This window comes from Pteronotus mesoamericanus, unplaced genomic scaffold (assembly GCF_021234165.1).
Source record: "Pteronotus mesoamericanus isolate MK-2021 breed Mesoamerican mustached bat unplaced genomic scaffold, CSHL_Meso_final contig_2, whole genome shotgun sequence".
NCBI lineage: Eukaryota > Metazoa > Chordata > Mammalia > Chiroptera > Mormoopidae > Pteronotus > Pteronotus mesoamericanus.
The window spans coordinates 32,114,320-32,130,433 of record NW_026555084.1 but is presented as its reverse complement, the minus strand read 5'-3'; the positions used below and the strand labels follow the sequence as shown (position 1 = coordinate 32,130,433).

The following is a 16,114-nucleotide window of genomic DNA, read 5'->3' as shown; positions in this document are numbered from 1 at the left end:
TCCTGCTACTCTTTTAACTAACTATGCTAGCTTCCTAGGCCAGTATAAAGACTCTAAACTGATTTCTTTATGATCTTCTAGTCCTCCTAGCCCCGTAGTTCCCTCTCGTCATGCTTATTTTGCCTGCGTATCTAAACCATATACATCTTTTAAGTCTGCTCTTAAGACTTTCCTCCTCTTTGAAGGCTTAATATTGTTTAGGCCACACAGAACCTGTACCACTTTTGCTCCCTGTCTTATGCCACTTATCATTTGATTGTATCTCATCTTTTCCTTAAATGGCAGTGCTTGTATTACCTCCTTAATTATTCTCACTGATTGATTAATGGGGTTACTTTCTTAGGTCTTCTTACTTTAGTATATAGTAGTTGATTGGTTATAAACTCTAATATTAACTGGACCAGGCTTCCAGTTACTTTTCCCTTTATCTGGTAGTTGACCTTCAGGGGTTACTCAAGGCTTCATCTCCTTGTGTTGAGTGACCTTCATCTTCCATATGGAAGTTCAGGCCCAGTTGCCATTTGTTGTAATTTAGTTGGTGTTCTTAGGTTTTTGGTTAATAGTACTAGGTATTTCTTCCTGAGCTGAAGAATATGACTCTGGTTTGAGCCTTTTGCTGTTAAGACAGTTTCAGAAATGGTTTTAACTGGAGTGGGCCTTCTGCTTTCTGCAGACCTTTCTGCTTTGTTGTAGTGAGCCTTGTGCAGAGCAGATGAAGGTTTTAATAAATGATTATACGCTTTGTCACCAGGAGAGAGCTGGAATTGCAGGCAATGTGGTTTGACTTCAAATTGATTAGCCCATTTTATAAATGTCAGCAAATTGTTTTGTGATGGACCCTTTGAATAGAGCCCTAATGTTACATGCAGAGTAAACTGTGTCTGGCTTGGGTTTATAACAAATGCTATGAAATGTTTTATTTAGACAGAGAAATCACTTGTGGTTTCCTATCAGGATTTAGTTATTTATCATGAATCAGTGGTGGTTATTTTCTCTTCTCTGTGGTTCTTGCTTGATGTGAGGATTTGTGTCCTCTTGCATACTTGATCAAACTAATCGTAAAGCTCTATGAAGCACGAGGGGGCTCGCTCAGATCTCTCAGCCATGCGTTCCTGTGTCAGGAAGAGATTGCACTCCATGGACAGACAGGGTAAACCAGAAGGTCGGATGAGGGGAGCCATTCATAATTACGTTTTTCTCAGAAGAGGTATTCAATTTCTGTGGGCAGACTTTTGCTGTAGGGCAAATTGGAATTGTATCTTTCTTGTGTTGCCTACAAAACCACATCTTGAGATAAAGAGGAAATTTAACTGCAGGTACAGGAGAAACTAGTGTGTTGTCAGGAGAATCTCCATATTTTCTTTTATGAGTTTACCAATCTCTAGCCTTCAGAAGGCTGATATGGGGTCTGAAACATCTTTGACATCCTTATACTGGAATGGAGTTTTTGTCTTCTGTGCTATTAATAGATAGTCCTTACCCTTCAACTTTCCTTTGTGAAGACTACAAAAGGGGGTTCTTTTCATTCAGTGATTTCACAGGAACCAAAGTTGTAAGCATGTTTATTTCCCCTATTTCTGGCCTTGAGTTTTCACTGCTGACTCCTTGCCTTCCCTGTTGTGCTCTTGAGGTATTGGACAGCAGGTATCAGATTACCTGTGGCTTTGTGAATGACTCACCATTGCTTTAGGTGCTGTGTTCTGATGTGTTTGCCTGGGAATCACGTGGGGTTTGGTTCTTTTTCAGCATTACTGCTTTGGTCAGTAAGAGAAGCTTAGTCCTTCTGCCAGAGAGTTCTGCAGAGGAAATCACTGTGTGTCCTGGTAAGTAACCCACTGTGCTTTTACTGAATTTCTGATCCCTAGCTGTCTTCATGACTATTAATTTGTCTGACTTTTCCATCCCACTCCCAGGGAGTTTATGTGTGATTGATGTGTGTTGATATGTGTGTGTGTATGTATCACCACACACATACATATGTATATACCACACACACACTTTTTATTAATGGACATTGGATATGATTCTCGACCTTTTCTTTTAGAGATATTTGAGTTTTGAAATTAACATGGCTCCTTTGTCTTATCTGCTGAACAACCTCATCAGAGAGAGCAGCAAAGCATCAGGAATAGCACTTAATTGCACATTCAGAGCCAGGAGGACTTTATGTTTTGGTTTATGGATTCTCAAATTTGGGCTGTCCTTAAATCTGCCTGTTACTGAGCAGATTTTTCTCAGAGGCTTTTACTAGTTACTTTTACATTGCCATTCACAAGATCTTATTGCATAGGGAGTCAAGAAATTGAATTTGGTGCACAGTTCTGTCTTTGACTTATATTTTAATATCAGACAAGATACTTAACCTGGTTAAGTTCTGTACTTTGCTTTTTGTTCATTGTAGAGATGAAAAGACATGTGCACCTTCTTTAGCTATGAGAGCTGTTCATCCAAAGATGCATATGCGTAGGTGTTGATATACAAATAATTTTAGATGAACTAAGATACCCATGATATAAGAGAACTCTTGGGTTGAATCATTCTGTACAGTGAAAAATTATTTTGTAATATGAAGCACTACTTTCTTAGCAATTTGTTTTAGCTTGTTTTTTGTTTTTTTGGTTTCTTTTGGCTTTTCTTAAAAGTGGAACCCATTATATTTATCAGTAACCTCATTCATATGAGATTGAGGGATTTCCTATTAATGTTTAAACTCGGGCAGCAAGCATTGTACAAATATTATCATAAATCATATCTAGTTTTCTCCTAGGTCTTATATAACCTATTAGGGTCAGAGAGACTAGTATAAACTAAGTTTGAGTTTCTGTGGAAAAGACTTGAAAGAAGTCAAAGTTAGAAAACAACTCTTAAGTCCTGTAAATATTTTAAAATATTTGACAGCATATCATTAAGGTCTTTCTTTACTCATTTTAAAGTTTAACTGTGTTCATATTCATTGAAAATGGTTTCTTAATTCCTTTGAAATGTATTTGGATTGCTGCTTACTCAGAGACCTCACTATCAAGTGCTCCAGTTTTGGCAGGAGCACTTGGGAATACTCTGTTGTCTTTTTGAAAAGAAAGCTTTGCCCCCCACTCCCCCTTTGTGGGGCTTCTGACTTGTGCCACTTGGCTCAGAGTCACTCAGGCCGTCTGTTTAGGTTGAGGCATGTGATGGCACCCTGGGATCTCGCTGGAGGAACCTGCGCATACAATAATCTTGAAAGCTCTAGTTAATGAGAGAGGAAAAAGCAAGCCCTTATGACTGAGGTTAGATAGCTTTTAGATCATGGCTCGTCATTAGCCTGCTAATTAAGCCCAACTGTTTGTGGACACAACCACTTCTAAATGAGATGGCAGAAAGTTTTCATAACCTATTCCTTTTGCTCAGAGAGTATAATTCCTTCTCCATGGAGCCGGGCCCCTGAGTCCCTAAATACATTATTCTTCTAAATATATGACTTAAAAGCTGTATATTTAAATTGTCTGAAAACTTTGTTCTAAATGAGTGAAACACAGATTGAGTGTAGTAGTTTGTCTTACCTATTTTATTTTACATATTTTTGACAGTTCCAGGGGTCTGGTATTCAAAATTACAGCATTCTTTTAGAGTTAATCAGTTCATTCAAGAAGCAGGATTATAGCTCTATGTCCACATTGTATATGATACCAGCATTGTTTATTTCTAAGGAGCTAATGCCCTTTTAAGTTGTGTTTACAGTTGAACATTCCACCCTTTGCAGAAAGCTTAATTAGAGTCTTTTTATTGTTATGGTAGAGCAAGCAGTGAGCAGGTGTTATTTTTGATAGATTCAGTGTCTCCTTTGGTAATTAATATCTCTTAGAGAATCTTGACAAAGATTTTGCAATTTATGCACTATAATCCTGTTCCAATAAATTGGTAAAATTGTGTGTGTATAGATCCAATTTTCAAAAAAAATATGATTTACTAAAATATATTTAACACTAGAAATGTATTTAGTCCTTCTTTGATGATTCAGGAGATACCTCAGTATGTTACAGGTACTTTATTTACCCATCATTGACCATTCATTGTATTTGAGAAGCACAGAAGTACCAGTTAGATGTATAGTGTGTACAGTGTAGATAACAGGACTTACTGGATTTGTGTTCTGAGATAAATTTCTTTTCTAGATTTATTGTCCTTTGAAATATAGTTACTGCCCTTTTGTTAAATTAAGAGATAGGAGTCTCGACCAGACATTGGCAACTTTTCTATAAAAGACTAAATAATAAATATTTGGGCATTGTGGGCCATACAGTCTCTGTTGAAACTACTCAGCTTTGCCATTTTAACATATAAGTAACCATAGACAGTACAATGAAGAATGAATATGGCTCTATTCCAATAAAGTTCTATTAATAAAACTAGGCAGCTGGTTGAGTTTGGTCCCTGAGCTGCATAGTATGCTGGTCGCTGAACTGCGACAGTGAGGGACCCCATCTTTCATCTCTGTATTTCTAGTAGCCTGCAAAGTGCCTGGAACTTGTTGGATAAATATTCGTTGAATTAATGGTGAATGAATAGATGCTGCTTAAAGGATATATTAAAGAAAGGCATGTTTTTTTGAGAATATATTTTCTATTTCTGCTTCCAAATTTTTGTCATCTCTAATCATCCCTTTAACCCCAGAACTAACATTGGCAGGGGTTTTCTTTTCTGTCAAAGTAAGTATATTTTAAAACTAAAAGCGAAGTGGATCAATCGATGAATGGATAAACAAACTGATATATCCATATAGTAGAATACTACTCAGCAGTAAAAAGGGATAAACTACTGACACGTGTAACACCATGGATGCCTCTCAGACACACTAAACTAAATGGAAAAGGTCAGATACAAAAGGTGACACTGTATGACATTCTAGAAAAGGCAAGACAGTGACAACATAAAGTAGATTGGTCATTGCAGGGAGCCAAGAGGGAGAGGATTGACTGCAATGGGGTACACTTTTGGGGTGCTAGAAAGGGACAACTTTTTGGGGTGTTAAAATATTTTATATCTTGATCATGGTGGTTAATTACATGGTATAAATGATACATGTATAAGTTGTATGTACTTGTCAAAACTCACCAAATTATATACTGAAAATTGGTTAATTCTCTACATAATTTATGACTCAATAAAGCTTTAAAAAGAAATAAACAGGATTGATACGATGGCTGCCACAGTATTATCATACCCTAAACTTTAGGAGAAATAGGTTTTTTAAATAAGATTTTATTTGTTTTTAGAGAGATGGGAAGGAAGGGAGAAAAAGAGGGAGAGAAATGCTGATGTGCAAGAAATACATCGACTGGTTGCCTCTCTCATGTCCCAAACTGGGGACCTGGCCTGCAACCCAGGCAATGTGCCCTGACTGGGAATCAAACCAGCAACCTTTTGGTTCACAAACTGGCACTCAGTCTGCTGAGCCACACCAGCCAGGGCAGGTGTTTGTTTTTTCAACAGTGAAAATACAAAATGAAAATTAATGAGATTTATATTTTTTTAATTACAGAGACACAGCTAAGTTCCCCTGAAACTTTTGACCTTGAAAGAGAAGTCTCTCCAGGTAGCAGAGAGTCCCTGGATGAAGTGAGAATAATAATGGCAGATAAGGAGGTAAATATTCTCTCTAACATTTGTTAATGTTTTCTTTCTATTGATAGTCCTCTGTCTCATGTTACATTGACCTTGGTTGAAAAAATTTAGGTGACGGAATTGTAGCTTTTGGGACATTTATCTCAGGGATTCTTACAGTTAAGTTCAGCATGTTTCTAAAAATAACAGTAGTTAATGTTTCCTAAGTATTTTAATATGCTTTATTATTTTTATTACAGATGGGGGGATTTGAGGCTTAAGATGTTTAAGTAATTTATTTTAATTCAAACTGCTAATACTGGTAGAGTTAGAATTGAAACACAGATTTGTCTGTAATTCTGGAGTATTTTCCATTATATACTGATGAGTAATAGAGATGAACAATCTTGGAAATAGTCACTATATTTGTGAGGTCTGTTCAGAAGATATCCAGTCATGTAATATGAAAAATAGAGGCATTTATTGAAGAAGGTGCAGGAAACATTGTACATAGGACATAGTGATGCCTCAGTCCCCTTCAAAGTAGGCACCTTGGGACCTCACACAGTTCTCCCATTTGCCATCAACTGCGTTGTTGTATTTTCCTGAATGTGATTGATTATCTGATCTTTTTCCTTTCAAAGGCGATTTTAGCTTTGGGAATAGCCAGAAGTTGCAGGGTGCAAATCTGGGCTGTGGGCAGGCCGAATTACCTGGGTGATTGGATGTTTCACCAAAAAACTCTGCCTGAGATATGAGGCATGAGCAGGCACATTGTTGTGATGAAGCTGCCAATCACCAGTTGCCCATAGTGTGCCCTTCTGAATCATCCAATAGTTTCCATGGAGGAACTTTTAAACGTAATGCAAAATTTGATGCAGAGTTGTTCTACTCACTCAGTTTTTAATGAGACAGCCACACAGTACACATGCTCACTCAACACCACCTACAGCCCCCGCTGACTAGTACAGTGACATCGTCATTGTTCACACATATGCATTCCAGTCCTCTTCCCTTCGCTGCCAGGTTATATCACTACCACACAAACCGTTCTTGTTATATTAACAATGGCTGGACTTTTCCTGGACAGCCCTTATATATTATAACTAACTTGCAGCCCTAATTTCTAGATGTGATTAGAAATGCAAAGTCAGAACAGCAGTGTGATAAAATAGGCAAATCTCTATTTGTAGTATTATATTTCCTAATTTCACATATCTGGCATTAATTTTAAACCTGATTGATACAAGTTTATAGTTCTTTTTTTAGAATTTAAATCACTTTAATTTTTCAGTTACAGTTGACATTAATTTCAGGTGGACACCGCAATGATTAGACATTGATATAACTGACTAGGTGAGTCAGAGTTTTGTATGTAGCAGAGCAGCTCCCTTGCTGCCGTCTATTGAAAGTCAGCCCTTGACACAGGGTTTGTGAAAAAGAAAAAAAAAAGAATAGGAAAAAAAAATAACTTACTTCGTGTCATCCTGATAAGCTTAGTACCTGTCCGACACCATACATAGCTGTTAGAATACTATCGGTTATATTCCCTGTGCTGTACTTTACATCCCCTTGACTATGCTGTAACTACCAATTTGTACTTCTTAATCTCTTCACCTTTTTCATCCTTCCCTCCCTACCCTCTCTCCCAGCTGGCAACTGTCAAAATATTTTCTGTATCTATGAGTCTGTTTCTGTTCTGCTTGTTCATTTATTTTGTTTTGTTTTTTTGGATTCATTTGTTGATATGTATTTATTACCATTTTATTGTTCATATTTTTAATTTTTTTTCTTCTTCTTAAATTTAATAGTTCATGTAATATTGGTTTGATGGTGATGAACTTTTTTAGCTTTTTCTTGTCTGGGATGCACTTTATCTCTCCTTCCATTCTAAATGATAGTTTTGCTGGGTAGAGTAATCTTGGTTATGGTTCATTGTTTTTTTTTTTTTTAATCACTATGAATATTTCTTGCCAGTCCTTTCTAGCCTGCAAAGTTTCTTTTGAGAAATCAGCCAACAGTCTTATGAAAGCTACCTTGTAGGTAACTAACTGCTTTTCTCTTGCTGCTTTTAAGATTCTCTCTCTGTCTTTAATCTTTTGCATTTTAATCATGATGTGTCTTGGTGTGGTTTGGGTTTATCTTGTTTGGGACTCTGTGCTTCCTGGTCTTTGTCTACCTTCTTCACCAGGTTAGGGAAGTTTTCTGTCATTTTTTCAAATAGGTCTTCAATTCCTTGCTCACTTTCTCCTGACACCCCCTTGATGTGAATGTTGGTATGCTTGAAGTTGTCCCAGAGTCTCCTAATACTATCCTAATTTTTGGAGGGGGGGGGTTTTGGCTTCCTGATTGGGTGTGTTTTGTTTCCTAATACTCCAAATTTGATTCTTGGCTTCACCAACCCTACTGTTAATTCCCTGTAAATTATTCTTTGTTTCAGTTAGTGTGTTCTTCATTTCTGACTGGTTCTTTTTTATGGTTTCCATGTCCTTTTTTTATGCTGTTGAAGTTTTCTCTAAGTTCAACTACTCTTCCCCTGAGTTCACTGAGCATGCTTGTAGCTGGTGTTTTGAACTCTGCGTCTAGTAGATTGTCTCTGTTTTGTTTAGTTCTTTTTCTGGAGTTTTGTCCTAGTCTTTTCATTTTAGACATGTTTGTCTCATTTTAGCAGGTTCCTTGCATTTGTTTCTATGTATTAGGTAGAGCTGCTTCATCTCCCAGGCTTGGTAGAGTGGCCTGTTGTAGTCGGTGTCCTGTGACGTAGCACAGCCTTCCCTGACCACCAAAGCTGGGCACCCCAACTGCAGGCCTCCTTTTCCCCACGTGTGGACTGTGTACGTCCTCCTCTTGTAGTTGAGCCTTGATTGCTGTTGGCATGTCAGTAGGAGGGATTTACTCCCAGGCCAGTCCCCTGCAAGGACTGGCTGCAACCACTGTGGAGGATCAGCTGTGCAGGAGCTGCCCCACAGAGCAGGACTGACTTCTGCCGGGCTCTGGTTCCCAGTGAGTCTGTCCCTGGAGTGTGTCCTTGTGGAGGTTGTTGGGCACTGTTTTGACATGGTCTGATGCTGTCTACCTGGTGCCCTGTAACTGGGGCCTCCAGGGAGTTGCAGGCCAAGGTCAGCCACTCTGTGTGTTGTGCCCAGGGCCACCCAGTTTGAGCTGCAGAGCATCTGCAGCTGCCTGCTACTTGTGCTGGGCCTGAAGGTGCCTAGGAGAGTCTAAGCCATGAATCAAGGGCGGCGGCTGCTAGTGCCAGGCCTGGGACCACTTAGTGAGAGCTACAGGACTCCCTTAGTGAGGCCACATGCTGCTTGTTTGAGAGATTATAGGAAAGTCTGAAGTGTGAGCAAAGACAGGCCATTTGTATGTAAAAGACATTGGAAACAGCTTGGGTGGGCCTGCAAGTTGGGTGGCAGGGTCAGGGAGGCACCAGGGTGGAGCAAACAGGGTCAATGGAGGCCCAGATATGGTACTCGCCTGCCAGCTCTCTGGTGGGGGGTTCTCAGAAAAGAAACAGCAGCTTCTGCAAGCACTTCTGTCTGGAAAAAAGTTGCCCCTCAGCTCTTGCCCTGATGCCTGACATTTCAGTTTTTCTCCATAGGTCCTGGTGCCTTTCGAGCTGCTATCCCAGTGCTAGAGCTCAGAGGGAGTGTGTCGGAGTGAGTGTGTGTGTGGGCCCTTTAAGAGGAACTGCCTGGGACTCTAGAGCCTACCGTCTCACTCAGCCTCAATTCCTGCTAATTTTTACAGCCAGAAGTTGTGGGGAGTTCTCTTCCCAGCACTAGAACCTTGGGCTTGGGGGCCTGGTGTGGGGCTGGACCCCTCACTCCTCAGGTGAGATATCCACAGCTGAGATATCCCTACCGATTTTTATCTGTTACACGTGGGTGTGGGAGTAGCCTGTTCTGCATCTCTGCCCTTCCTACCAGTCTTCCTGTGGCTTCTTTTTTGTATGGCTAGTTGTAGGATTTTTGTTCAGCTAGATTTCAGGTGGTTTTGAATGATGCTTGTTCTTTAGTTATAATTTTGATACAGTTGTGGGCGGAGGTAAGTACCATGTTTACCTACACTGCCATCTTGACCCGAAGCCAAATTCATGCTTGTGATGAAGATTCTCAATGTTTATTTTTCATATTTGAGTCTGATAAAACATTTAATTACAAGACAAGAATTATTTTTTAAATATTTTATTTATTTATTTTTAGAGAGAGGGGAAGGAGAGAAACATGGAGTGGTTGCCTCTTGTATGCCCCCGACTGGGGATATGTGCCCGGTGACTGGGAATTGACCCAGTAACCTTGTGGTTCACAGACCAGTGCTCAGTCCACTGAGCCACACTAGCCAGGGGAAGAATTTTTTTAAAAGAACTTAAAGTTTTTAAAATCTGTTGTTGTGAAAACAGCCTGAGAGTTAAACTAATATTTCTGTGGAAATAAAGATTTTGGTTATGTTTGTTTATATAATCTTGCTTTGGGGACCTTAAAAGGTATTCATTCTTACTCCTTTTTATATTCTAGGTTTTTTAAAAATAGTTTTTGCTGTTGAAGTTAGACCCCCTCCCTATTTTCTGCACTGCAGGAAACTGGGTAGAAATTCTTCTTTCATGAATCATGGACACTGCTTGGTTCCCTGGAGCCTGACCTGTCACAGCTGGCAGGCCAAGAATCCCTGATGCCAGTGGTGATAGAAAAGATCCCGAGATAATGTCAAAATGGCCCCAGGTCCTTTTCCTAAGGAGGGACAAGAACCTTCTAAATGGAGGAGATGGGGGGAACAGAGTGTTATTGACACAGACATCTTAATGTGTCGAAGAAGCCCTGCGAGCCCTTAGTTAATCACACCTTGATTTTTACCCATCCATGACTGCGAAGGAGACTGGTCTTTGTTTGGGGTAAAGAGCATGAACCCTGTTTAGAATTTATAGTGTATACATCTGCACCACTGCACATCAAATGGATGGGATGGTGTGGTTTTTCTCACATTGAATGTCCTGCTTTTGAGTTGTTGTTTGCTGATATCGGTGGATGTCTGTAGTCTTAAAAGTTTCCATGAAAAGAAATTAGAGATACTGTAGTGTTTAAGTCATTGAGTAATCACTAAGGAGTTATAAGTCACTTATTAGAAAGATAGAATCTGTACATTTTATGTACACAAAGATAGTGTAATGAGTGTCGATTCTTGCCCTTGGAATCTGTGTATAGGATCATTTGTCCTAAGATATCTTGTATATTGCTAAGTGGTATGGTATAGTGCAAGTGTAGCTTCAGCATTGAAATTAGAAGACATGACTTTGAATACCAATCCCACCACTTAACTTCGTGACCTTGCACAAATTATCTTTTTTTTTCATCCCCACCGAGAACATTTTTTTTTTCCCCACTGCTTTGAGAGAGAGGAAGGGAGAGAAGGAAACATTAACTGGTTGCTTCCCATACATGCCCAGAGCAGGGATTGAACCTGTAGCCTAGGTGTGTGCCCTGACGAGGAATCAAATCTGTAACCTTCTGGTTACAGGACAGTGCTCCAACTTTCTGAGCCACACTGGCCAGGGCTGCACAAATTATTTAATCAGTCATTTTAGTCTTTTATTTAGCAGATATTTATCATTAGTATACTTGATAATAGTCATTATTTTATACTCTTGAGATATAAAATTAAGTAAGAAAAAAATAGTCCCTGTTTTCAGAGAGTCCTGCTAAGGGAAGAGACAGACATATAAACAGAACATTGTACTGTGGTCTGAGAAATACAATGATAGATACCTAGGGCATTAGGAGAGCGCAGAAGAGGAATGCTTTTCTGAATTTCAGTTTCTCATATATAAAATGGAGATAGTCACTGGGTTTTTCTGAAGATTAAATTAGATGAAGACTATAGTAGAGATCTGGCAGAAGTATATGTATGCATGTGGAACCAGTAATTATTTTTCTGCTTTGCGATATATTGTAGCTGTTCAGTGATAATGCCTTACTAGTGACAGAGACTTATTTGACAGTATTTGAGTATTTGGAATACCTGTGGCAGAACTGTAGTTCCTCTTGATTTGATTTCCTGCCTTGGTCAGGTTCCTTTGGAAATACTGTTTTCTGAATATCTTTACCTTACAAGAGTTTCCCTTAGGTGGAATCTCACATAATCAGTTTTCAGAAGAGTTAATGGACATTATTCATAATCAGATAGTTGGTTTAGTCCGTTGGTTTTTAAGTAAATTGTGTTAAGGGATCCATGGTCAAAGGGAGAGTAGCTAAGCAGACAGCTTTCTTAGTTACACAGCAGACTGGGGGGGAGCAATGCGGGTGGTGGTTTGTAGGATGCACTTTTATTTTCACTGGGTCCATTTCTCGAGGTGAAGTTTCTTTTGAGACTCTAAGGTAAGAGACCTTTAAGAGATCAAGATTTGGTGTCCAGCTGCTCCTTTTGAGAAATGACTGTATAGTATTTTTTAAAAAGCATAAGCAGTTCTGCAGAGGCTTCATCCCTGAGTGCATGGTCCTAATAAAAATTGCTTTGCTTGTATTTTTCTTGAGGTTCCTCCATTTGATTTGATATTTAAGTAGACCATTTTAATGGTGTTGAGGAAAAAAATCTTATTTTAATACAAAAATGTTCAGAAACCTTCTGGGCTACCTATGAGTGTGATTGGAAGTGATCTTGTCTTCACGATAAGACAGTAATAGACATACTGCTCCCTCTTAAATACATTAATAGTTGAAGGTACATTTTCTGCATTTTATAGAGCTGGAGTTTAGTGCTGGGTGTGAACACTGTGACATTCATGTTATACAATATTTCTGCACTTAGTGAATTTTAGAAGGCCAAGTAACTAAAGTTAGTGGCACAGTCGACACTAACTTTCAGTAACTTGACTACTTGCAAATTATTGGATATATTTGATTTTCTTTTCCCTTTGCTCAAATGGCCTTGCATGCACAAGATGATTTTCCATTGTAAAATTTATGAACAGAGGAACCTGGATAGGTAAGAAGTTCAGTGACTAAGCTTAGAATAAGTAACACCTAGAACTTGTAGATCCCCTCACCTGGAGAAGAATAGTAGAACCATATAGTCTCCCAATACGTGGCAGAGCCAGCTTCCAGAAACAACGTGGGAGGAGATGCCTTTTGCTTTTGCTACCCTCGTGGTGGAGTGGAAATACTGAAGGGTCGATGCCACAGAGGCCTTGAGTCTAGATTGCCTACTTATTGACTTTGTGATCAGTAGGTTTCTTTGCCTTTCCAAGCCTCAGTCTCCTCTTCTGGAATCCTGGAGCTAGTCATACCTTTACTAGTTGGGTGGTTGTGAGGGATAGATATGGAAAATGCTTGGCCAAGCCTGGCACAGTGTAGGAACTCAGCCACTGATAGTCCCTTTCTCATCTTTCTTGTTTTCCCTTTCAGAGTATGTCTTCTTAAAAAGTACAAGGCACATGTGTTGAAAACAACATTTTCTGGCAATTGTAGAAACCATTTGATTTGGTATTTAAATGGCCTGTTTCCCTTTCTTCTGGTCACATTCACAAGCAGCAGATTTTAGGGATGACCTAAATGTGAGAGACAAAAAACCGTCCCAAAACCCACTAGGCTCAGAGCTCAGATTATCTGCCCATTGTAGTTTGGTCCTGTTTTCTTGCAGCAGAAGCTGGTTTATTTTTCCCTGTAGTAAAGCATAATGACAGCCCAGGTGCTCCTTGCTCTCAAACAGAAGCAGTGACTATGCAGGACAGTTTCACATTGATTGGATAGGACATGCTGTCCTTTGAAGAAGTGTTAGGCAGGAGTGCTGCAGTGCTCATGCATACTGTTGAATTAATCACTGCAGAGTCCTCAGTTTTGACCTGTAAAGGCAAAATAAAACTGCCTCTGAGAGACACCAGCAAGTGTTGGAAAAATGATGACTATAAAACGACGAGAGGAACAAGAGAGATAAGGTATAAGAATGGCTTTGGCAGAATGGTCTTAATGACTTTTCTTTGGACTCCTTAAATATTTGGGCCCTAGTTTTATTTCCTCTTTCAATCCAAAAGTCATAAACAAAACGTAAGAGGTGGTATGTCTCACTGGTGTGAGCTGAGACCTAGATTCTTAAGTTTTAGTTGTCCTGCTTTTGCTTAGAGCTCTTTTGTTTTCTAACTCCTTGTATGTGTCTCAAGTACAAGATCACAGTTCTTTCATGAGATTGAAAAAGCCTCATTAAGATGATGTTGCTGTGCAGGCTGTTGAAACCCAGCAGGCACAGTGTGCTGACCAAGAACAGTGCCTTGCGGTGTGATGGGAGCACCCTCAGGATTTGGAGCTCTGTCACTTACTTGTTTTGTAACTTTAAACAGGTTGCTTTACTCTTTTGGACAAGCTTTTCTCGTGTGTAAAAACAGGTTTGTTAATACCTTTGTTAGATTGCTATGAGGATTAAATGAAAGTTACATGCAGAGTACTTGGCGCATGTGGGCAGGCACCGAATAACTATTAACTGTGTTGTTGTAGCTCTCAGTCTTCAGTCCTAAATTTGCAAACTGACTGGAATTGTCTCTTTGAGAGTAAATGACGTGAGGATAGTTTCTTGTAGTGCTTTGGGGGGAAAATTATTTTATAAAGTAGAGCTGTTAACAATTGCTGCTTGTCGTATTCTTCAGGTTGGTGACAGGAAAGATGCTGAGGAGGAAATTCCTATTTCCACCTTCTCATCCAGTACCAGGGTGTCCTGCCCACTATGTGACCAAGACTTCCCATCCACGAAGATTGAGCGACATGCCATGTACTGCAGTGGGCTGGTGGGGCAAGATACAGGTGAGGACTAACTGCGTGATGGTTAATTCTATACAAACAGTACAGAAAAAAGAGTTCTTCAGAGTTACAGTTGTTTCTTTTGCTTGTGTGTTTCTTTTTTTGAATCTATTTAATTCTTTATTTTCATGTTCTTTATTACTTTGGTAGATATGTTATTATGTAGCACATAACTGAGGAGAAGGGGAGAGAAAAACCTTTTATCTTTTAATGTTTCAACGTATTCTTTGCCATAAGTAGGCCCAGATTCATTGCAGTGCCGTGGAGTTTGCATTTCACCTTACATATTTAAATTTTGAGACTTGTATGGAACTTGAGGGACTAAGTTCTAGAGTTGCCCATTTTCAATTCAAAATAAGTCCCTTGTGGGGGGGGGCGGTCTCTCTCTCTCTCTCTCTCTCTCTCTCTCTCTCTACCTGAAGAGAGCAGTTGAGAAATATTTATAATTTCGATTCCTGTCCTACATGTCTCCGCTGTGTCAGCCTGGAGCTGTTGCTTGTCTCTCGAAGAGTGCGCCAAATCCTCAGTTCTGGTGCAGTGTGAGATGTTGGCCCTCGAAGTTCCATCATGATCTTGCTTTTCTGTCTGTGACTTTAAATTCTGCATATAATACTATCTATACAGCCGTCTGTGGTCCAACATGCTGAGCGTAACCATTTAGATGATTGGTATTGTTGCAATGTTTTTCTCAGTGCTACTCGATTCCTGTAAGTTAGAGGTATTTAATCTGAAATTGTGAGGTAGTTTAGAAGTTAATATTTTTGGGAGAGAAAGATGCATGTTATTTAATTTTTCAGAAGCAATATACTTATTATTTCTTAAATAAGGAAAATAGCAAAACCTATAATTAATTTTTTTATATTTTACTGCTTATGATATTACAGTTGTACCCCTTTTTTTCCTCCCTTTTATTCCCCTCCACTCTGCACTGCCCCTTCCCCCAGCATCCCCCCCTTAGTTCATGTCCATGGGTCATACATATAAGTTCTTTGGCTTCCCCATTTCCTATACTATTCTTAACTTCCCTCTGTCTATTTTGTACCTACCATTTATGCTTCTTATTCCCTGTACCTTTCTGCCCATACTCCCTCCTTCCCTGCCCCTCTGATCTCCATTTCTGTGATTCTGTTCCTGTTCTAGTTGTTTGCTTAGTTTGTTTTTGTTTTTGTTTTTCTTAGGTTCAGTTGTTGATAGTTGTGAGTTTGTTGTCATTTTACTGTTCATAGTTTTTAATCTCCTTTTTCTTAGATAAGTCCCTTTAACATTTCATATAATAAGGGCTTGGTGATGATGAACCCCTTTACCTTGACCATATCTGGGTAGCACTTTATCTGCCCTTCCATTCTAAATGATAGCTTTGCTGGATAGAGGAATCTTGGATGTAGGTCCTTGTCTTTCATAACTTTGAATACTTCTTGTCAGCCCCTTCTTGCCTGCAAGGTTTCTTTTGAGAAATCAGCTGATAGTCTTAGGAGAACTCCTTTTTAGGTAACTGTCTTCTTTTCTCTTGTTGCTTTTAAAGATTCTCTCCTTATCTTTAATTTTGGGTAATGTCATTATGATGTACCTGGGCGTGTGCTTCCATGGGTCCAACTTGTTTGGGACTCTCTGAGCTTCCTGGATCTCTTAGAAGTCTATTTCCTTGGCCAGATTGGGGAAATTCTTCATTATTTTTTCAAATAAGTTTTCAGTTTCTTGCTCTTCCTTTTCTCCTTCTGGCACCCTGTGATTTGGATGTTGGATTGTTTAAA

The 16,114-nt window shown here is 39.3% G+C and overlaps 1 protein-coding gene across 1 annotated transcript in view; it reads left to right on the top strand.

The window, feature by feature from the left end:
• The window catches only part of UIMC1 (ubiquitin interaction motif containing 1), a 103,430-nt gene that overhangs the window by 48,809 nt on the left and 38,507 nt on the right, over positions 1 to 16,114 (top strand). The window contains exons 8-10 of the mRNA XM_054568532.1: positions 1,747 to 1,823; positions 5,519 to 5,622; positions 14,213 to 14,366. Coding sequence (XP_054424507.1) covers positions 1,747 to 1,823; positions 5,519 to 5,622; positions 14,213 to 14,366 — 335 coding nt within the window. The remainder of the gene's footprint in view (positions 1 to 1,746; positions 1,824 to 5,518; positions 5,623 to 14,212; positions 14,367 to 16,114) is intronic.